The sequence below is a fragment of the Manis javanica genome, chromosome 10 (genome assembly GCF_040802235.1).
Source record: "Manis javanica isolate MJ-LG chromosome 10, MJ_LKY, whole genome shotgun sequence".
Classification (NCBI taxonomy): Eukaryota; Metazoa; Chordata; class Mammalia; order Pholidota; family Manidae; genus Manis; species Manis javanica.
This window is the reverse complement of record NC_133165.1, coordinates 80505223-80526311: the sequence shown is the minus strand read 5'-3', so window position 1 is coordinate 80526311 and position 21089 is coordinate 80505223. Positions and strand designations below refer to the sequence as shown.

The 21089-nt window shown below is 36.8% G+C and overlaps 1 protein-coding gene across 2 annotated transcripts in view; it reads right to left on the bottom strand.

Annotated features, from left to right (window-relative positions):
- Positions 1-359: 359 nt before the first annotated feature.
- The window catches only part of LOC108395021 (olfactory receptor 6C2-like), a 109296-nt gene continuing 88566 nt past the window's right edge, over positions 360-21089 (bottom strand). Inside the window, exons 1-2 of one of the 2 annotated variants that reach the window (XM_073213420.1) lie at positions 2746-2811; positions 360-1414 (exon numbers count right to left, since the gene is read on the bottom strand). In XM_073213420.1, coding sequence (XP_073069521.1) covers positions 447-1376 — 930 coding nt within the window. In that variant the 5' untranslated portion in view covers positions 1377-1414; positions 2746-2811 and the 3' untranslated portion in view covers positions 360-446. Of the gene's footprint in view, positions 1415-2745; positions 2812-21089 lie in introns of those variants that run through there. The other variant, XM_073213419.1, reaches the window with a different exon arrangement.

Below are 21089 nucleotides of genomic sequence, written 5' to 3'. Positions count from 1 at the left end.
CCCTCAGCATGCAGCAGGGTGGTCTGCAGTACAGATAAATGAGTTATCACACTTAACCATTCTTCTTGTGAAAGCTGGTGCTAGACCAGGAAAGAATGCTGAGATAAATAAGTTTTGCCGTGAACAAGCTGAAAAAGGAATAAACAAAAATACAGTAAGCATTTTTATTACTTTTTTGTATTACAGACATAAGACATTACCTGTTGTTTGAAATTTATGAAAATTTATATTCATTGTCAATTGCAAAGGGAACCATTATAAAAGAAGGTCTATTTGTATTAAGGCCATCATGCTTACTTAAGTCTGTAGTTCTAACACTAGTAGAAAAGAAACTTTGGTGGTTAATCTGAATGTAATTTCAGTACTGTACTGTAGATGAATTAGAACACATAGTCAAACATGAAATATTTTTATGTATTTTTAATTTTGAAGACCTTTTTAGTTTCCTAAATCTTTGAAAGAAATGCCATCTTTTTTACTGAGTCCTTGAAGGCTTGTTTGACTTGCTTGTTCCGTAGACTATAAATGAAAGGGTTCATCAGAGGGATGACTGACGTGTTGAGCAATGACACCACCTTATTCATGGCCACACCCTCCTTTGCTGGTTTCATGTAGATGAAGATGCAACTTCCATAGGTGATGGAAACTACAATCATGTGGGAAGAACAGGTGGAGAAAGCCTTTTGTTTTTGCTGAGCTGAAGGGAGTCTTAAAATAGTCCTAATAATGTATATGTAGGACACAATTACACACACTAATGTACAAATAAGGGTCAGCACAGCCATGACTAGAGCAAGCTGCTCTACAAATTGAGTGTCCGAGCATACAATCTTCAGAAGAGAAGATGCATCACAGCCAAAATGGTCAATATTGGAGTTACAGAAATCCAGCTGAACTCCTAGGCTAAGTGGGGGGAGTACGACAATTAACCCAATCAGCCAACACAAAAGGACAAGAATGGTGCAAACCCTGTCACTCATGATGGTGGTGTAGTGCAGGGGCTTGCAGATGGCCACGTAGCGGTCATAGGACATGGCAGTTAGGAGAAAAAATTCTGCTGCCCCAACAAGGATGACAAAAAATAATTGTATGATGCAAGCGTTATAGGTAATCCTTTTGTTCCCAGTTGTCAGGCTATACAGGAATCGAGGAACACAGACAGTTGTAAATACTATTTCTAAGATGGAGAAATTCCGAAGGAAAAAGTACATAGGTGTTTTAAGGTGAGAGTCCACCAGAGTGAGGAGCACAATGATGAGATTTCCAGCAACAGTGAAAATGTAGGTGAGAAACAGAAATACTAAAAGAAAAACCTGTAGTCGTGGGTCATCTGTTAATCCAAGTAGGATGAATGTTATTGCAGAATGATTTTTCATCACTGTCTTATGATACGCTAGTAGACTGTAAACTGAATCTGAGGAATAGAAAAAAAGATAAAAATGAAACATATAAAGATAATATTCAATAAGCTGTGTAAGGAAAAGTAGACAAGCAAGTCAGTAGAAGCACATATTTAACTTTTAGTGCATCAATAATCTAATGTAGAAGTGATTGCACTTGCTATTTCCTGAGCTCTTCTTTACCTTGTTTTTCAGAATGTGGTTTATAGAAAATATCCATCGGATGTTTCATTTTTCACTACACTTACAGGGTGAATTTTAAAGTAGATAGAAAATGCCAGGAGGATCTCCCAGTCCCCTGAGATTAGGGCAGCCGTCCTGGTGTCCTCACTCCCCAGTGCAGAGGAGATACATAAATGTCAATAGGTAGGAACATACCTGTATAAAAATACCATTTCCCCATCTGTCAGAACAGCACATCAGCAAATTATTCTCATAACCTACAGCAATATAATACGACCAGGCTTAGATGTATTATTTTCTATGTTTTGCAACAGTTGTCTTCAAATAACTCTTTAAAGTCCTCAGTGACCCAGAGGAACCTTTACTGTCTGGGTGACCAGGGAGCAGTACCGCAGTTACGGTGAAATTTCCTGACTCCCGTACATCTCCAGGATTTCTTCCTTGTTCCCCTTGCATGTTAATATACTGAAATATTCAAGTCTGTCTCGCTCCCATGTATCAGTTTGAACAGCATCTGCTCTGCTTCTTTTCTTGAATTCTTGCTTCAATATCCATCTGTTGTCTAACACCCCACCTAGCTCAAGCCTTCCCAGGATCCTGACAGATGGGATGTTCTGATGGTGTTCCTCAGAGAACCAAATCCTGTCCTTAGCCTTCCATGATCCTTAAGTCCTGTGATTTATGTAGAGATGATTTCTCTCCCAAAAGCCATACGAAGCTACTTGCTAGCTCTACTAATAACATGAAATCCATATCCTCCAAAATAGACAGAGGAAGGTGAATACCACTTGGGGAAAGAGTTGACTTCTTTGCGTGATTCCTTTCTCTGGAGACTCACTTTGGCCCTGGGAATGTCCCTAATAACTGCCCCAGGACACCTCTTTGCTCTTCAGATTGTGCTTCTTTTCCTAAAGAACTGTTATTATCAGGCATTAATATTTAACAAGGTCTAAATATGACATGGAGAAGAAATATAAATTGGCTATTCTGTGTGGATATTCTTAAAAGCTGAAAAGTCACCATCTGACCTTTGGAGTTTCCCTACAAGACTGCCTCCCTGTATAGCTTCTTTTCAGTAATCATGTCAAAGAAACCATTGTTACACCTTCCAGGAAACCCTTGAGTATATTTTCATTTCCACATTTCCTACCTAATCACTTACCTCCCAGTGATTGTGGCAATACTGTACTTCAAGGAAGTGTCAGAGATGAATTTGATCCTTGTCAAACTGGATCTGAAGTTTAAATATTTCCAGAAATGGTGTAATTTTAGTATTTGAGGTAATTAGTCACCCTTAATCAATTGCAATAATCACAAACTAATGAAAATGTTGGCTTTTAAAATGCTTCCTATCCACAAACAGTATCTCTGGGACATTAAGAATACTTCCATTTATTATACAATACTGTTTAAGAGGGCATTCTTGTATGTAAATCTTTTTGTCTTCAGCAGATTAATTCTTCACTTAAGAACTAGCCAAAAGACAAGTATTGAATAAATAGCCTCTCATATTTATGAACAAACTAGTCCTTTAAAAAATGTGCCCATGTGTACATACTCCTTCCATGGGTAACTGAGAGTCTCTGTTATCCAAAGCCTTTGGAATTCAGGCATTATTATTTTGGATTTTATTTTTAATAATTTTCCTGACAAGATAATCTTACCTGATCATTATTTCATTGATACTTTTCTTATAAGTTAAGTATATCATTTTATTTTAAATGGTTATTTCACTACAAAATAATCATCATTATGTTTCCATGACCTGAAAACTTTATCAATTAATAATAGACATGTACTTAATCTCATTTTTATTTGAGTTATTAGATCACATACATCAGTAAAAGAGCAATAGTATCAGAGACTCCAAATCCTTGAATGTATTCTAACCTAATGAACATGACATTAGCTACTATTGACTCCTGTAGGACTGAGGCAGCACAAAGTATGGCCTTGATATATTCAAGGATAAGTTAAATAACTAATTAGCAGGTTGTTGTAAATGGGAAGCTGCCCCCTGAAAGTTATTTCTAATGTTGTAAGAGTCTATGAAAAAGAGAGACACATTTTTTTTGATATCTTTTTCTGACCCCTTTCATTATACCATTACAGTCTGGCAGTCACTCCACTCTCCAGCCATGTACACAGCTGGTCTCATCCTAAATTCTGATCTCTCCCAAGAGCACTGCTCAAGAGTCATGTTCAGACTCATTATCATATTATATAGAACAAAGTGGCAGTTCAGAGATTAATTATTGAATCCCTTCTGAACATGGAGATACTTCTTGGACTCAGATTTTCTAGCAGAAATGTCTAACCTCATGGTCTTTACCCAGGAACTGATTTTATACAATTTCCAAGTTTCCCATTCCCAGATCTTTTGGCATGTAAATAGCAAATGGTTCACACTTATTTTCTGGTTTTCCCCATCAGTTTTAGAAATTGAGCACAAAGTTCCACCTTGAGTCTGAGAAACACTGGTTGCTATAGGCTATAATTCTGAGGTAACTTTGTCATACTTTTGAGCCCCACAGACTCTTTCAGGCAAGAATGCCTGCAAATGAGGGGTGATGTACAATGGCGAAGAGAATAGCACTGTTTTTGTTCTCATCATCAAAAAGTGAACATGGAATCTGATGAGAAGTCCTACCTCACATTAAGCTATTAAATAATATTTCCCTGAAATCTGTGACTGTAAGACTGGACTAGGGTAAATAAATGATAGCAACTCTACCAGGCTGTGGAAGTGAAGATCGTCTGACCTCATCGTGCAAAGAAATGGGTTGCTTTATAAGCTTTCATTAACAGTGGTGGGATGTGCGTTATTGGTTTCCTCTGTTTAAGTCCATTGGGAACAATTAAGTAAACAAACAAAAATGTCCTTGGTGATCCTATTCAAACCAGGAATGAATCTATAGGGAAATTAGCTTTGTCAGAAATAGCAAAAAAGAAAAATTTAACCAGCACTTGTGGGGCAGTGTCCACAAAGTTAGGAAATGGAGGCATAATAACGTTACTTGTAGCAAAAAAAAAAAAAAAAAAAAAAAAGTCAGATGATAAAATGGCGGTTTGGTTCTTGTTTTGCTTTCCTGTCTGTACGTCGTCTGAACGGCAGGGGTCATCGGGTGATTTCTGCTGTAGGACACACCCAAATGATCTCCTCAAGTCAGTCCTCCCCAGTTATCTCATTATCAGTTCTTAAGATGCTCTATTTCAGCTATTGGGAGAATTAAAGTGTATTTTGTTCTACTGAACATATATTTCATCCATGGGCCCTATTAAAATAGAACTAATTCGTATTCATTGATCACTGCTATAGCTGAGCCACTGATATTTCATTTTCAAAACATGGAGGGACCTTGCTAAACCCAAAGTTCTCATTCGGCTTATCAAGAATGCAGGCCCTGGGTGCGCTGTGCTCAGTATCCCCCATTTTATCAAAAGTCTAGAGCTCAGCCCCACAATTTTATAATACTCAGCAGTGTCAGCTTCATAAAGCCAAGTAGCTGGGAAGTGAGAAGTCTGAGCTGGAGCCAGACACTCAGTATGTGCATGTAACTTCCTGCGCTGGCTCACAGCCCATCTCCCTATTCAAAAGAAATATTTAAAATTTCATACACCTTCATATCATCACATCAATCACACTGTGGAAAGGCCTTCAGATCTTTTATAAATGTGGGTCATTTATTGAGAGAACATGGCAGGCCCCGGATAGCAGCTACACAGAGCTTCTACCTGGGAGAAACACAGCCTGAGATAGGGCAGGACAGACAGACAGAAGCAGGGATACAGAGACAGACAGGCTTGGAGAAACAGAGTGGGATACATTCACATGGGTCTCTTTCTGTACCTCCTGTTTTATTGTTTGGTCTATTTTCACACTACTGCCAATATAATTTTGTTCTTTTTCAGGGGTGTTTTTCCAGGGTTAGTCCTCTGCATTTCCATGCCAATTTTAGAATCAGCCTGACACGTTACACAAACATAGTTTGCTAGGATTTTGATGGTTTTTGTTAAATCAATGGATCAGTTGACCAAACCAATTGTCAGTTTGGTCAATCAGTATAAAAGTTTACATTTTTAGAGTACTGAGTCTTGAATTTGTTAATATGGTGTGCCCATTCATTTATTTAGTTATTCTTTATTTTTTTCAATATTTTATACATTTTGCCTTTGGGTGCATATATGTCTGGTGTTTAGAATTATTGTACATGACTCATTAAGTTTTTTCATAACTATTTGTTGTTTTGGGCTGCTATTATAAATGAAACCATTGAAAATACTTATCTTCTAATTTTTCACCTCTTGTACACAGAAGTAAAATTATTGTACAATGACTTTGTATGCATGAACTTTAAGGTGCCTTTTAAATTCTAAAACTTTTTCTTAGATTATTTTGAATTTTCTTCATAAAAATTTCTTTTCTAAATAAACTCTATGCTTTCCTTTTAAATTCTTACATCCTTTGTCCCTTCCTGTTGTTGTATTGCTCTGGCAAGAGCCTCCAATGCAATGTAGAGCAGAAGTGATATATCGAATATCCCTGTTTTATTCATGGTCTCAAAAGTAAGCTATCAACATTTCAATATTAGGTATGATGTTTGCTAAGTATTTGTGTGTATGTGGGCAGTTTATAATGTTAAGGATGCTCCCTCTTTTTGTTTGTAAAGGGCTATCATTAATATATATGAAATTTATCAACTCTCAAATGTTTTAAAATCTATTGATAGAATCATAGGATTTTTATTCACATTGTATTAATGTGGTAAAATTACATTAATTGAGTTTCAAATCTCAAACCAGCCTTTGATCTCAGGATTAATAAAAGTTTATCCTGATTTACCATCCTTTTCATATGTCATTGGGCTTATTTTGCTAACATTTTTTGGGGTGGGGAGACTTTTTGTGTATTTGATCACAAGTGAGATTATGCTGAAATATTCCTTTCTTGTAATGTCTGACAGGCTTTTTTTTTGAAAAGCAGAGTTATTAAGATATAATTCATATACCATATAATTTACCTATGTAAAGTTTACAATTCAGTGGTTTTTAGTATATCCACACATATGTTCCACCATCATTATCATCAATTTTGAAATATTTTCCTCACCACAAAAGAGGCTCCATTTTAGTTATAATCCTGACTACCCCAACTCCCATCCTTAAGCAATCACTAGCCTATTTTCTATCTTTATAGATTTCTCTAATCTTGGATTTCAAATGAATGTAATCATATGATATTTAGCCTTTGTGAAGGGCTTCTGGTTCTTAGCATAATGTTTTCAAGATTCATCCTAGTTGTAGTGTGTATGAGTACTTCATTTTTATGGTCAAATAATATTCACCATAGTAGTAAACAGAAAACACCCATGCAGAGATTGTCATATTGAATAAAGTATAAGGCACAGGTAAATGCTGTACTAGGATATCTGTGAAATATAAATGTATATGAAAATACCACATATATATATATATATTTTTTGAGAGGGCATCTCTCATATTTATTGATCAAATGGTTGTTAACAACAATAAAATTCTGTATAGGGGGGTCAATGCTCAATGCACAATCATTAATCCATCTCAAGCCTAATTCTCGTTAGTCTCCAATCTTCTGAAGCATAACAAACAAGTTCTTACATGGTGAACGAATTCTTACATAGTGAATAAGTTCTTACATGGTGAACAGTACAAGGGCATTCATCACAGAAACCTTCGGTTTTGATCACGCATTATGAACTATAAACAATCAGGTCAAATATGAATATTCGTTTGATTTTTAGACTTGATTTATATGTGGATCCCACATTTCTCCCTTTATTATTCTTATTATTTTTATTTTTAATAAAATGCTGAAGTGGTAGGTAGATGCAAGATAAAGTTAGAAAACATAGTTTAGTGTTGTAAGAGAGCAATTGTAGATGATCAGGTGTGTGCCTGTAGACTATGTGCTAATCCGAGCTAGACAAGGGCAATAAAACATCCACGGATGCAGAAGCTTTCTCTCAAAACAGGGTGGGGGGAGGTTCTAAGCTTCACCACTGTTGTTCCCCGATTTCTCACCTGATGGCCCCCCTGCGACTGTGCCTGTCTTAGGTTGTTCCTCCCTTGAGGAATCTTACCCGTCTCTAGCTAACCAGTCATCTTCCAGGGCCATACAGGGTAATGTAAAGTTGTATACCACATATATTTTATCCATTCATCCATTCATGTACATTTGGGTGTCTTCTACCTTTTGGCTTTTATGAATATTTCTGCTCTAAACACTTGTATATGGGTTTTTGTGTGGACATATGTTTTCATTTCTCTTGGGTATATTTAGGAATGGAATTTCTGTGAGAAATGCCATATGATAACTCTATGTTTAATCATTTGAGGAACTGCAAGATTATTTTCCAAAGTGACTGCATCACTTTACATTCCCACCAGTACCATGTGAAATTCTAGCTCTCCTAGTGACTGTGAAGTGGTATCTCATTGTCATTGCGGATTGCATTTTCATAATTAAGGATATTCAACAACTTTTCTTGTGTATATTGGTTATTTGTATATCTTTTTTTGATGGAAGGATATCATTATTAGTTATAATGTACTTTAAAACCACATTCATATATCACATATACAGATAAACATACGCCTTAGTAAATTTTCATGCAATGAATGCATCCATGTAACCAGAGCCAGAATAATAGACAAATTATTTTGAAAGAAACCCTTTCATACCAAAGAATATTTAATGGTCCAAAGGTGACAGGAATATTGACCTTTATAGTTACAATGATTCTTTTTAATTTTTCTTGATCTTTATATAAGTGGAATCTACAGTTTCTGCTTTTTTGCATCCAAAATTATATTTGTGAGCTTTACATGTTCTTACACAAAATTATATTTTTCAGATTGTACATGTTGCTTCATTCAGTTATAGTCTGACCATTTTCATTGCCTGAGTATATAAATATTTATTCTTTCAACTACTCAAGATCATTAGGGTGATTCAAGTTTAAGGATATTATAAACAATCCTGCTAAGCACATTTTTGTACACTTCATTTTGATCATATATACATTCCTTTTGCTTCACTATTATACACTTAGGAGTGATATTATTGTATCATAGGTGAGTGTTTAGTGATAATAGGTGACAGAAACACATCTCCAAAGTCATGCTACTAACTAGTACTCCCACACTAGTATATGAAATTTCTAGTGGGGCTCTCTTGTCCCCCTCTGGCCTCAGCCAGGAGCTCTGTCCTCTCACTTTATCTAAAAGCTTCAGGCTTGATCTCCTAAAAAAGTAAATAAATAAAGAGGGATAGGAACAGTGTGAAGTAAAAAAAAAGAAAAAAAATAAGAAATTTCTAGCTCCAAATCCTCAGCAATACAAGATATTTTATTATTCATTTCAGACATTATAGTGATTGTGAAACATGGGAAAAATAGAAAACAAGCAACAAGATGATAAATGTAAATCCAAATATGAAGAATTATCATATTAGATGAAGTACAAGGCCAAACTATATGCTGTAGAAGGTATTCCTTTGATAAATAACTGTACAGATATGGTAAAAGTGGAAGGTTGGAAATAGACAATACCTAATTAGGCAGAATATTTCAAAACCACTTTCTCTGGAATTGAAAGAACATGTACAGAGAGAATTAGAACAGACATAAAAGACTGGAATAGCACTAACATTTTTCTTGTCCAAGATGATTTTTATGTATCATAACACCAAATAGAAACAGAACACATATTCTTCTTAAGTGCACATGGACAATTCAACACCATAACCTATATTCTAGTCCATAACAATATCATAACAATTTTGATAGAATTCAAATGCAAGAATATTCACTCACTAAAAAGGAATTCAACTATAAATAAAAGAATTAATTTGTTTATGATTCCATATTATCTCCACTTTTGGATTATTGATTTTTAATGATACAAAAATGTTTTTGGTGGCTACCCTATTGTTTAAATAGTGGTTGGTCAGGAGCATTTTGTTTAATTTTCACATATTTGTAGCTTTAAAATTTTTTCTTCTGGTATTAATTTCAAGTTTTATAGCATTGTGGGTCAGAAAAGGTACCTTGTATCACTTCAATCTTCTTAAACTTAAGACTTGTAGCCTAACACAAGACCTAACCTGTAGAACGGGCTGTATATGCTTGGTTTATTTGGTCTATAGTGTTGTTCAGGTCCTCTGTTTCCTTATTGAATTTTTGCTTGGATACTTTAACATTATTGACATTGAAATATTGAGGTCTCATATTTTTGTATTTCTGTCTGTTTCTCCTTTCAGTTCTGTTAATATTTGCTTTCTATATTTAGGTGTTCTAATGTTGGTTGTGTATGTATTTATACTGTTATATCTTTAGGATTAATTGTTTATTGAGATATAATTTATGCAGAACATTATATAAATTTTAAATATACAATGTACTTATTAGGTACATTAAATATTGCATTAGGACTACCACCATAACTTTAATTAACATCTCTATCAATCCTATAATTATCACTTCTTTTTTGTGGTGAGAACTTTGAGAGTAGTCTCTTAGCAGGTTTGAGGTATAAAATAAAATATTGTCCATTATAACCACTCTGCTGTTCATTAAAGCCCCAGAACTTATCTTTAATTGCAAGTTTATGCCCTTTAACACTATCTCCCCATTTCCCCCCTACCATCTTCTGATAATCACCATTCTACTCTCAGTTCCTAAGAGAAATGATTGCCATAGCAATTTTTTTATATTCTACACATCAATTATATCATACATTATTTGTCTTTCTCTGTCTGACTTATCTCACTTAGCATAATACCCTCAGGTATATGCATGTTGTCATAAATGTCAGAATTTCCTTCTTTCTTGAGGCTGGATAATATTCCATTGTATATGTGTATCACATCTTCTTTTTCCATTCCTCTGTTAATAGATAATCAGGTTGTTCCTATCTTGGTTATTGTAATTAATGCTGAAATAAACTTACTAGTGCATATATCTTTTTAGCATACAGCTTTCCTATCCCTTGCTTATATATACCCAAAATTAGATTGATGGACTGCAAAGCAGTTCTATTTTAAATTTTTAACACTGTTTTCCATAATGGCTAACCAATTTATATTTCCTCTGATGGTGTAGGAGTGTTCCCTCTTCTTGGCATAATCACCAACATTTGTTATTTCTTGTTTTCTTGATGACAGCCATTTTAACAGATGGGAAGTGATAGCTCAGTGTGATGCTGACTTACATTTCCCTGATGATTCATGATGTTGATCACCTTTTCATACTCCTGTTAGCCATGTGGATGTCTTCTATGGGAAAATGTTTAGTGCTCATTTTTTAAATGAGAGTTTTTTTGCGTTTTTTTGTTATTGAGTTGCATGTGTTTCTTAGATATTTTGAATATTAACCCCTTATCTGGTATGGTTTGCAAAAATCTTCTCCTGTTAACTAGGTTGCTTTTTCACTTTGTTGATGGTTTTATTTTTTGCAAAATTTTCTTAAGTTGATGTAGTCCCACTTATTGATTTTTCCTTTTGTCGCTTGTGTGTCTGTCATATCCAAAATATTATTCCCAAGTCTAATATAAAGGAGGTTCTTCCTTGTTTTATTCTAGGTATTTTATAGTTTCAATACTTGTGTTTACATATTTAACCCATTTCCAGTTAATTTTCATAAACAGTGTAAAATAGTGGTCCAATTACATTTTTCTATCAGTGGTCATACAGTTTTCTCAACACCATTATTGAAGAGACTCCTTTACCCACTGACTGTTCTTGGCCTACATGTCAAATAATATATGTGGGGGTTCATATCTGGATTATCTGTTCTGTACCATTGGTCTGTGTGTCTGTTTTATGCCAGGACCATAGTGTTTTAATTACTGTAGCTTTGTAGTATAGTTTGAAATCAGAAGTCTGATGTCTCCAGTACTGTTCTCTTTTCTGATGATTGCTTGGGGTGGTTCATAGAAAACTATGAAAGTTTAGTATAGAAAAATTGAACTCTGCTATTATACAAAAATAATTTCAAAAATAGAATTGCATGACTCATTTAAAAAGTATAAAGTATGAAGTATATGAAAAATACATAAGACCTATTCAGGAAATATAAATTGTATTCTGAAATGTAACTTGATATTCTATGTAAAAACAAAACAGCATAAACATAATTAAAGACCAACCAAAGAGTGGTGAAATATTTGCAACACACATAACAAATTAAGTTGATAATATTTATAAAAAGTAATAATATTTCTCAGTTCTAGGAAATACAGTAACAAAAAAAGATATTTGTACAAAAATGTAATTTTCATAATAACTGAAGGTTGATTAGAGTGAAACATTAATTCATAATAAAAATTATTTTTAATAATTCATAATAAAATTCTGAATTCAAAATTTAGAACCATATAACAAGCTTGAGGGAGTCCTTTTTTATGCTAGTTAAAGGTTTTTTAAAGAATTACAAAGCATATTTGGTTAGGATTGATTTCAAAATATGATGGAATGCACCAAATAAAAATATGGTGAATTCCCCAGTGGTGATGCAAATTTATAAATACTGAGATAAAAGAAGTTTAACTTTTTAATTATAGTAATATGAAAAATAACACATAAAGGAAGTTTCATATTTGTGAATATACAAATTAATACCAATATATTTGCATAGGAAATTGATAGAGGGTATAATGTGAGACATTAATAGTGATTCTTACTTTTAAGTTTAATTTTTCTATTTTTGTTATCTGGATTTTTAATAGTAAATAGCAATTACTTAAAGTAAAAATATGTTACAAAAGGAAAAAAGTAGTTGTATTGTGTTACAGCTATTAGCAGCTACAGAGTAAAAGGGAGAAAAAGTAGGCTTGCACTTTTTCATTTGACTTTTATTTTTTGTAAAGTCCTGTGTTGAATATAAATGTGGAAACTTCAATTCTCTGAGGACATTGTCCCCATGGCTGCCTATTTTAGGATCTTTGCCAAGAGATTACACAAATGATTCACATATAATTTTAGAGCCCAATTCACCTGGGACCTGTGTTTATTCACTTGGTTTCATGTTTGGCACATAAAAAGAAATCAATCTTGTTATTGTAAAAAGTACTCATTGTGTCTAGGAACATCTAAACATCATATCTCTCTAACCAGAGGGACTTCTGATATTCCCCTAAACCATGGATTGCCTTTCAAAATAACACAAATGCCTTAGTAGGAAAGTCTTGACCCATTGTTAGAAATGAAATGATCAGATAAACCAATGCCATCATTAGCCATCAGTGCAGTGTGTATGTGTCTATGAGTAAGAGAGACCAGAAGTCCAATGACAAGCCTATGCAAACGTTTCTTCATCCTTCTAACCATCAAGATGATCATTGATAAATAACCAACTGAAACCACTTTGTCTGTAGTCCCTAGGAGATGTAGAAAATTGATTATTTTCAGAAACTTTTTATACATATTACCCTCACTCTAACATTAAATCCTTAAGCTACATGTAACTGTAACCATATCCTCAACCTACACTTCACCAGAAAGCTAATCTTAACCCTTACCCTCGCCACTCACCCTCACCCACACTTTAACATAACCCGAAAACAAAACCTAACCCAAAACCTAACTCTAACTACAGCCTTACACTAACCCTACATTTACCACTAAAAGGAATCCTAACCCTGGTGACTCAGTCTCAACCCCTGCCCTCACTCTCACCTTCACCCATGCTTTACTGTGACCCAAACCATGAAACAAACATGAACCTGAAGACTCTACCCTAATCCAAACTCTATCCATAAACATATCCTCACCCTACATGGAATGCTACCAATGAACCCAACCCAAGCTCTAAGACAAACCCTGAATGCTCACCCTCACTCCCTCAGAATGGTAACCCTAAACCTAACTCTGATGCTCACCCTCACCCTAAACTCAAATCCTAAATCTAACCTTAACAGTAACTTCATCCTAAACCTAACCCTACACCTAACCCTAACCCTAATTCTATAAGTACCCCTAACCCCTCATTCTGACCCTCATAGAGCCGTAACACTTAACCTCCCTCGAGCCATAATCCTAACATTAAAGCCTGACCCTAAGTCTAACCATAACCATATCCTCCCAATACACACAAAATGAAACCTAACCCTACTACTACCCAAGCTCTGAACTCCTCACCCTGACCCACACCTTCACACACCCATAACCATAATACAAAACCTGAATTTAGCCCTAAGCCTCACATTAAACCTTTACCCTATGACTAACTGTAAACATATTGCAACAATACATTTAACCCTAGACCTAACCCTAATCCTAATCCTGGCCACTCACCCTCACCCTCACCTTCGCCCACACTTTACCATAATGGAAAACCAAAACCTGACCCCAACCCTAACACTGAACCTGAAACCTAAGTCTAAATGCAGCCATATGCTCACAGTACACTTAATCCTAAACCTAATCCTAACCCTAAACCTGATCACTCATCCTCACCCTTGCTTTTACCCACACTATACAGAACCCCAAAAACTAACCCTAACCCCAACCTTAACACTGAAACCTACACTTAATTCTAACTGTGACCACATCCGCACCCTACACCGAACACTAACGCTAAACTACAACCTAGCCCTAAATTAAACTCTCACCCTCAACCTCACTGACTGGGAACAATAACCCTAAACCTAACTCTTAATCTAACACTCGCCCTTAATGCATATCCTAACTCTGAACCTAACCGTAATGTCATGATAAACCTAACCCTACACTGAATCATAACCCGAAACCTACACGTCACCCTAACCCATCAACTTCATCCTCATCTTCACCAACACCAAACCATAACCCAAAACTAAATGTAGAACTACCTATAACATTAAATCCTTAAGCTAAGTCCAACTGTAACCATATCCTCAACTAACACATCACCAGAAACCCAATCCTAATCCTAAACCTGGCCACTCACCCTCAGCCTCACTCACGCTTACCATACCTGAAACCAAAACCTAACCCCAAGCCTAACACTGAACCCCAAACCTAACTCTAACCGTAGCCATACCCTAACCCTACACTTAACCCTAAACCAAACCCTAACCCTGATGATACAATATCACCCCTCATCCTATCATGTTCACCCACACTTTACGTGACCCGAAACCTGAACCTAACACCAACCTGAACATTCTAACCTAAACTCTATCTGTAAACATATCCTCACCCTACACAGAACTCTACCACTGAATCTAACCCAAGCTCTAAGACAAACCCTGAATGCTCACCCTCACTGCCTCAGAATGGTAACCCTAAAACTAATTCTGATGTTAACCCTCACTTTAAATCCAGATCCTAACTCTAACCCTAACCATAACTTCATCCTAATCCTAACCCACACCCTAATTCTACAAGTACACCTACCCCCTCATTCTCACCCTCATCTTCACCCACACAGAACCACAACACTTAACCTCCCTCGAGCTGTAACCCTAACATTAAAGGCTGAGCCTGAGTCTAACCGTAACCATATCCCCGCTCTACACTTCCCAAGGTTTAAATTGTATGTATGTTGGTATTATTTTGTGTTTTTCTGTCTTCCCAGTCAGGTCATTTCCCTCATCTGTTTCTCATGATGCTTAGTGTTGAGAGGACCTAACGTGTGTTTTAAAATGTTGAATATTTAATTAGTCATAATAATATTATAACATTTTTTTAATTTACTAAGTCCCATTTGCAGGTACATTTTCAATTCTGTTGTGAAGCCAGTAATATACTTTGGGGAAAAGAAATACCTTTGTAAAAGCCTTCACAGATAGATTTAAGGGGCCCACCTTAAATCAAACTTAGCCAAACAATAATAGCTACTTTTTTTTCCTTATTTAAAATAACAAATAGAGAGCAATTTATATTATTTATGAATGAGGGATTCTGGAAACATTGAGTGTACTTAAAAATAGATGCTTGCTTAAATAGTTTTTAAAAAGGGCTTTTAAAACTACAAAACTAATATTTGCTTGTAACAAGGAAAAACATTCAAGCAACAGAGAAGTGTTTACTACAAAGGGAGTGCCCCCCCTCTGCACTCTTCCCCACGTGGGAGGCAGTTTTGGCCATGAAGTCCACTCTCTGCTATCACACCAGTGAATGTGTTACCCTGCATGAGACTCTGCAGGTATAATTGAAGTCACTCATCAGCTGGCATTGAGATAAGGAGATTATCCAAGGGGGGGCACAATATAATTACAACACAATCCCTTAAAGGCAGAGCTTTCTTCCATTTTAAGGCAGAAGAGAAAGTCAGGTGACTTGGCCTGACTGGGGAAGGTCATGTGTGAGGAGAACAGGAGAGCAATCTCCAGGGGGCTAAGGTCAGGCCCCAGCTGTTAGTCAGCAATGGAACAGGAGCCTCAGTCCCACAACTTCCGGAGAACTGAGTGCAGCCAGGAACTTGAGTGAGCTTGGAAGAAGACTCATCCTGAGAGTCTCCAGAGAAGAATGCAGCCCTGCCAAAATCTTGATATTATTAGCTTTGTGATATTCTCAGCAGGGAAACATCTGAGCTACATTATAACTGGACTTCTGGCCTACAGAATTATGAGATAATCCAGTGGGTGCTGTTTTAAATTGCTATATTTGTGGTAATTTGTTTCTGCAGCAATGGGAAACAAATGCACCCCATGTCCATTTCAGGAAGTCACTGGCTTGATGTGATTCTCAACCATTTAATGTACTGAAACATTTTTGACTGAAAGTCTTTGTTGCACATTAAACTTTTATTATTTTTATGAAAAACACCTAGACTTCTGCCATACTAATGTTGAATGATGACAATATCCAATTGTGAATGCATGAGTTCACATTTTTAACTGGTCCCATCAATGAGAGTTTCTGCTATGTAAAACTTTAAAAATCAGATGGGAACTTGCCTCATTTATCATAGTCTAATTGGGTGTCTATTGGACAGTGTATTTCTCTTATAAATGATTATCTTGAATGATTTTACTGCTATTCTTAATGTTTCCTGGCTTCCATGGTGACAGAAACTTTGACTTAAGGCAACAAGCTTTCCATCAGGACAGAAGAACCACTACGGGACTCTTTCTGTAAAGGGCTCCAGTAGTAATGTAAGGTTTCATGCAGTTCATTCCAACGGTCTGCTCAAATTCAGGCTTTACTGAGAAATACCAAAGTAGATGACTAAACATACAGTCTTTTTGGAATCTTTTTTGGAGAAGGGAATAAAAATAAAAGTGAGTTTACTACTGTACTATTTATAGTTTCTTTTTGGCCTTCTTTTGGATTTGGGTGTGCAAAACAAGGCTTTGTTAAATTGAGGCAGCATTTCTGAAGTCATTAAACTAAAGTGGCTGTTTGCCTGTTTGCTCATTCACCCATGTGGTGAGACAAGGATTATCATTCCAGGTTAGCACCCAGTGACTCCTGAGCTGCATTTTGGACTCCATTTGACCTCATCACAAGGGGAGCAGTAATGAAAATTTACGTAGTAGAAAGATACTATCTAGGGCTGAGATTCAGCAAATATATCAAAATGTTCTTCAATCATATGGTATTTTTTTTTGGTATCACTAATCTACAATTACATGAAGAACATTATGTTTACTAGGCTACCCCCTTCACCACGTCCCCCTCAAAAACCCCATTACAGTCACTGTCCATCAGCGTAGTAACATGTTACAGAATCCCTACTCGTCTTCTCTGTGTTGTACAGCCCTCCCTGTGCCCCAACCCCACATTACACATGCTAATCATAATGCCCCCCTTTCTTTTCCCTGCCCTTATCTCTCCCTTCCCACCCATCCTCTTCAGTTCCTTTCCCTTTGGTAACTGTTAGTCCATTCTAGGATTCTGTGAGTCTGCTGCTGTTTTGTTCCTTCAGCTTTTCTTTGTTCTTATACTCCACATACAAGTGAAATCACTTGGTACTTGTCTCTCTCAACCTGGCTTATTTCACTGAGCAAAATACCCTCTAGCTCCATCCATGTTGTTGCAAATGGTAGGATTTGTTTTCTTCTTATGGCTGAATAATATTCCATTGTGTATATGTACCACATCTTCTTTATCCATTCATCTACTGATGGACACTTAGGTTGCTTCCATTTCTTGGCTATTGTAAATAGTGCTGTGATAAAGATAGGGGTGTATATGTCTTTTTCAAACTGGAGTGCAGCATTCTTAGGGTAAATTCCTAGAAGTGGAACTCATTGTTCAAATGGTATTTCTATTTTGAGCTTTTTGAGGAACCTCCATACTGCTTTCCACAATGGTTGAACTAATTTGCATTCCCACCAGCAGTGTAGGGGGGTTCCCCTTTCTCCACAACCTCACCAACATTTGTTGTTGTTTGTCTTTTGGATGGTGGCCATCCTAACTGGTGTGAGGTGATATCTCATTGTGGTTTTGATTTGCATTTCTCTGATGATTAGCGATGTAGAGCATCTTTTCATGTGTCTGTTGGCCACCTGAATTTCTTCTTTAGAGAACTGTCTATTCAGCACCTCTGCCCATTTTTTAATTGGATTATTTGCTTTTTGTTTGTTGAGGTGCATGAGCTCTTTATATATTTTGGATGTCAACCCTTTATCTGATTTGTCACTTATAAATATATTCTCCCATACTGTAGGATACCTTTTTGTTCTATTGATGGTGTCCTTTTCTGTACAGAAGCTTTTCGGCTTGATATAGTCCCACTTGTTCATTTTTTCTTTTGTTTCCTTTGCCCATGGAGATATGTTAATGAAGAATTCACTCATGTTTATGTCCAAGAGATTTTTGCCTATGTCTTTTTCTAAGAGTTTTATGGTTTCATGACTTACATTCAGGTCTTTGATCCATTTTGAATTTACTTTTGTGTGTGGGGTTAGACAGTGATCCAGTTTCATTCTCCTACATGTAGCTGTCCAGTTTTGCCAGCACCATCTGTTGAAGACACTGTCATTTCCCCATTGTATGTCCACGGCTCCTTTACCATATATTAATTGACCATATATGTTTGGGTTAATGTCTGGAGTCTATTCTGTTCCACTGGTCTGTGATTCTGTTCTTGTGCCAGTACCAAATTGTCTTGATTACTGTGGCTTTGTAGTAGAGCTTGAAGTTGGGGAGTGAGATCCCCCCACTTTATTCTTCCTTCTCAGGATTGCTTTGGCTATTCGGGGTCTTTGGTGTTTCCATATGAATTTTAGAACTATTTGTTCCAGTTTGTTGAAGAATGCTTTTGGTAATTTGATAGGGATTGCATCGAATCTGTGTATTGCTTTGGGCAGGATTGCCATTTTGATGATATTAAATCTTCATAGCCAGCAGCATGGGATGAGTTTCCATTTGTTACTGCCCTCTTTAATTTCTCTTCAGAGTGTCTTATAGTTTTCAAGGTATAGGCCTTTCACTTCCTTTGTTCATATAGTATTTTTAACCTTCTGTTTTATACTTGTAAATTATCAAGTCATAAAGGGCAGAGTAAATAACTTACTGTAAGGATAATACAGACTTATCTGGCCTGTCTGGCAAACTGGAGAGAACTACTTGCATGACAGCTGAGGACAATTCTGGAAGACAATGCAAGGTGAGAGAGGAAGGACTCAGAAGTGACAACTCTGATGCAGTGAAGAGTAAGTGCATCCAGTTCCAGTGCATGTGGGGAGGGTTTTCCCCACTGTAATAGTCATACCAATAAGCAGTTCTCTGAAAGTATGGGAGAAGGCAAGAGTGAGCGTAAGGGGTCAGACTGAGTCACCAAAGTTAGGGTTAGATGTAGGGGTCAGTGTAAGGTGGGGATGTCATTATGGTTAGACTCAGGGTTAGGTTTTAATGTTAGGGTTACGGCTCGAGGGAGGTTATGTGTTATGGTTCTATGGGTGAAGATGAGGGGGAGGATGAGGGGGTAGGGTTATTAGTGTTAGGGCTAGGTTCAGTGGTACTTTTCTGTGTAGGGTGAGGATATGCTTATGGAGAGAATTTGATTAGAGTGTTCATGTTGGTGTTAGGTTCAGGTTTCAGCTTACGGTAAAGTGGGGATTAAGGTGAGAGTGAGGGTGAGGAGTCAGATTGAGTCACCAGGGTTAGGATTTGTTTAGGGTTGAGTATAGGATTAGGGTATGGCTACGGTTAAGGGTTAGGTCTGGGGTTCAGTGTTAGGCTTGGGGTTTGGTTTTGGTTTTGAATTATGGTAATATGTGATTAAGGGTGAGGTTGAGTGGCCAAGGTTAGCATTAGGATTAGGTTTCTGGGTAGTGTTAAATGAGGATATGGTTACAGTTAGACCTAGCTTGAGGATTTAATGTTAGAGGCACGCATAGGTATAGATTTAGGGTTACTGTTAGGTGTGAGTGAAGTAGTGGGTGAGGGCAGGCACTGAGGGTTCCTGGCCAGTGTTAGGTTGAGGGTTCAGTGTAGTGTTGGGATATGGTTACGGTTAGACTTAGGATTATGTTTCAATGTTAGGGTCATGGTAGAGTTATGTTAAGGGTTACAGTTTGGTGTGGGTGATGATGTGGATGAAGTTGAGGGGTAGGGGGACATGTAGATTTTGGGTTACAGTTTGGTGCAGGGTTAGGTTTACCATCATGATGGCTAGGTTCAGATTTAGGATATGGGTTTAGCGTGAGTGTTAGATTTTGAGTTAGGCTTGGAGTTACCATTCCGAGTGATTGAGGCTGAGGCTGAGGTGTTAGTCTTAGGGCTAGGATTAGGTTTAGCATTTGCATTTGGTGTAGTGTGTGGATGTGGTTATGGTTAGAGTTATGTGTACAGTTCAGTGATAGTGTTGGAGTTAGGTTTAGTTTTCAGGTTATGGCATAGTGTGGGCAAAAGTTAGGGTGAGGGTGAGGATTGAGGGTGAGTGGGCATTGTTAGAGTGAGGGTTAAGATTAAGAGTTAGGATCAGGTTAGGGTTAGGATTAGGATTAGGGTTAGGGTTAGATTGAAGTTTAGGCTTAAGTGTAAGGTGAGTATATGGCTGCATTTAGACTTAGGTGTCAATTTCAATGTTAGGGATGTGGTCAGGGTTTTTTTTGGATTTTCGTAAATTGTGGTTGATATGAGCGTGAGGGAGAGAGGTGAGGGTGAGTGGCTGGGTTAGGTTTAGGCTTAAAAGTATGGTGATTAAATGGTTAAAGTTAGACTTAGGGTATGGGTGTTATGTGAGGATTGGGGCTAGATTTAGGTTTAGTGTTATGTTTGTTTGTGGGCAAAGGTGCGGGTGACAGTGATGTTGGAGTGGTGCAGGTCGGCTGTGGTTCGTGTTATGTGTTCTGTGAGTACACTGTTATGGTTAGAGTTGGTTTCAAGTTTGGCCTTGACCTTCATCTGATGTGACAATCTCTGCACATTTGGATTATACTTACCATCTGGGTGCTTGCTTTTTATTTTTCCCATTTGTTCACAATCACTACAATGTTTAAAATGAAAAAGACAGAGATCATCATGTGTTGCTGAGGATTTGGAGCTATAAATTTCATATACTACTAGTGTGAGAGAACTTATTAGTTAGTGCT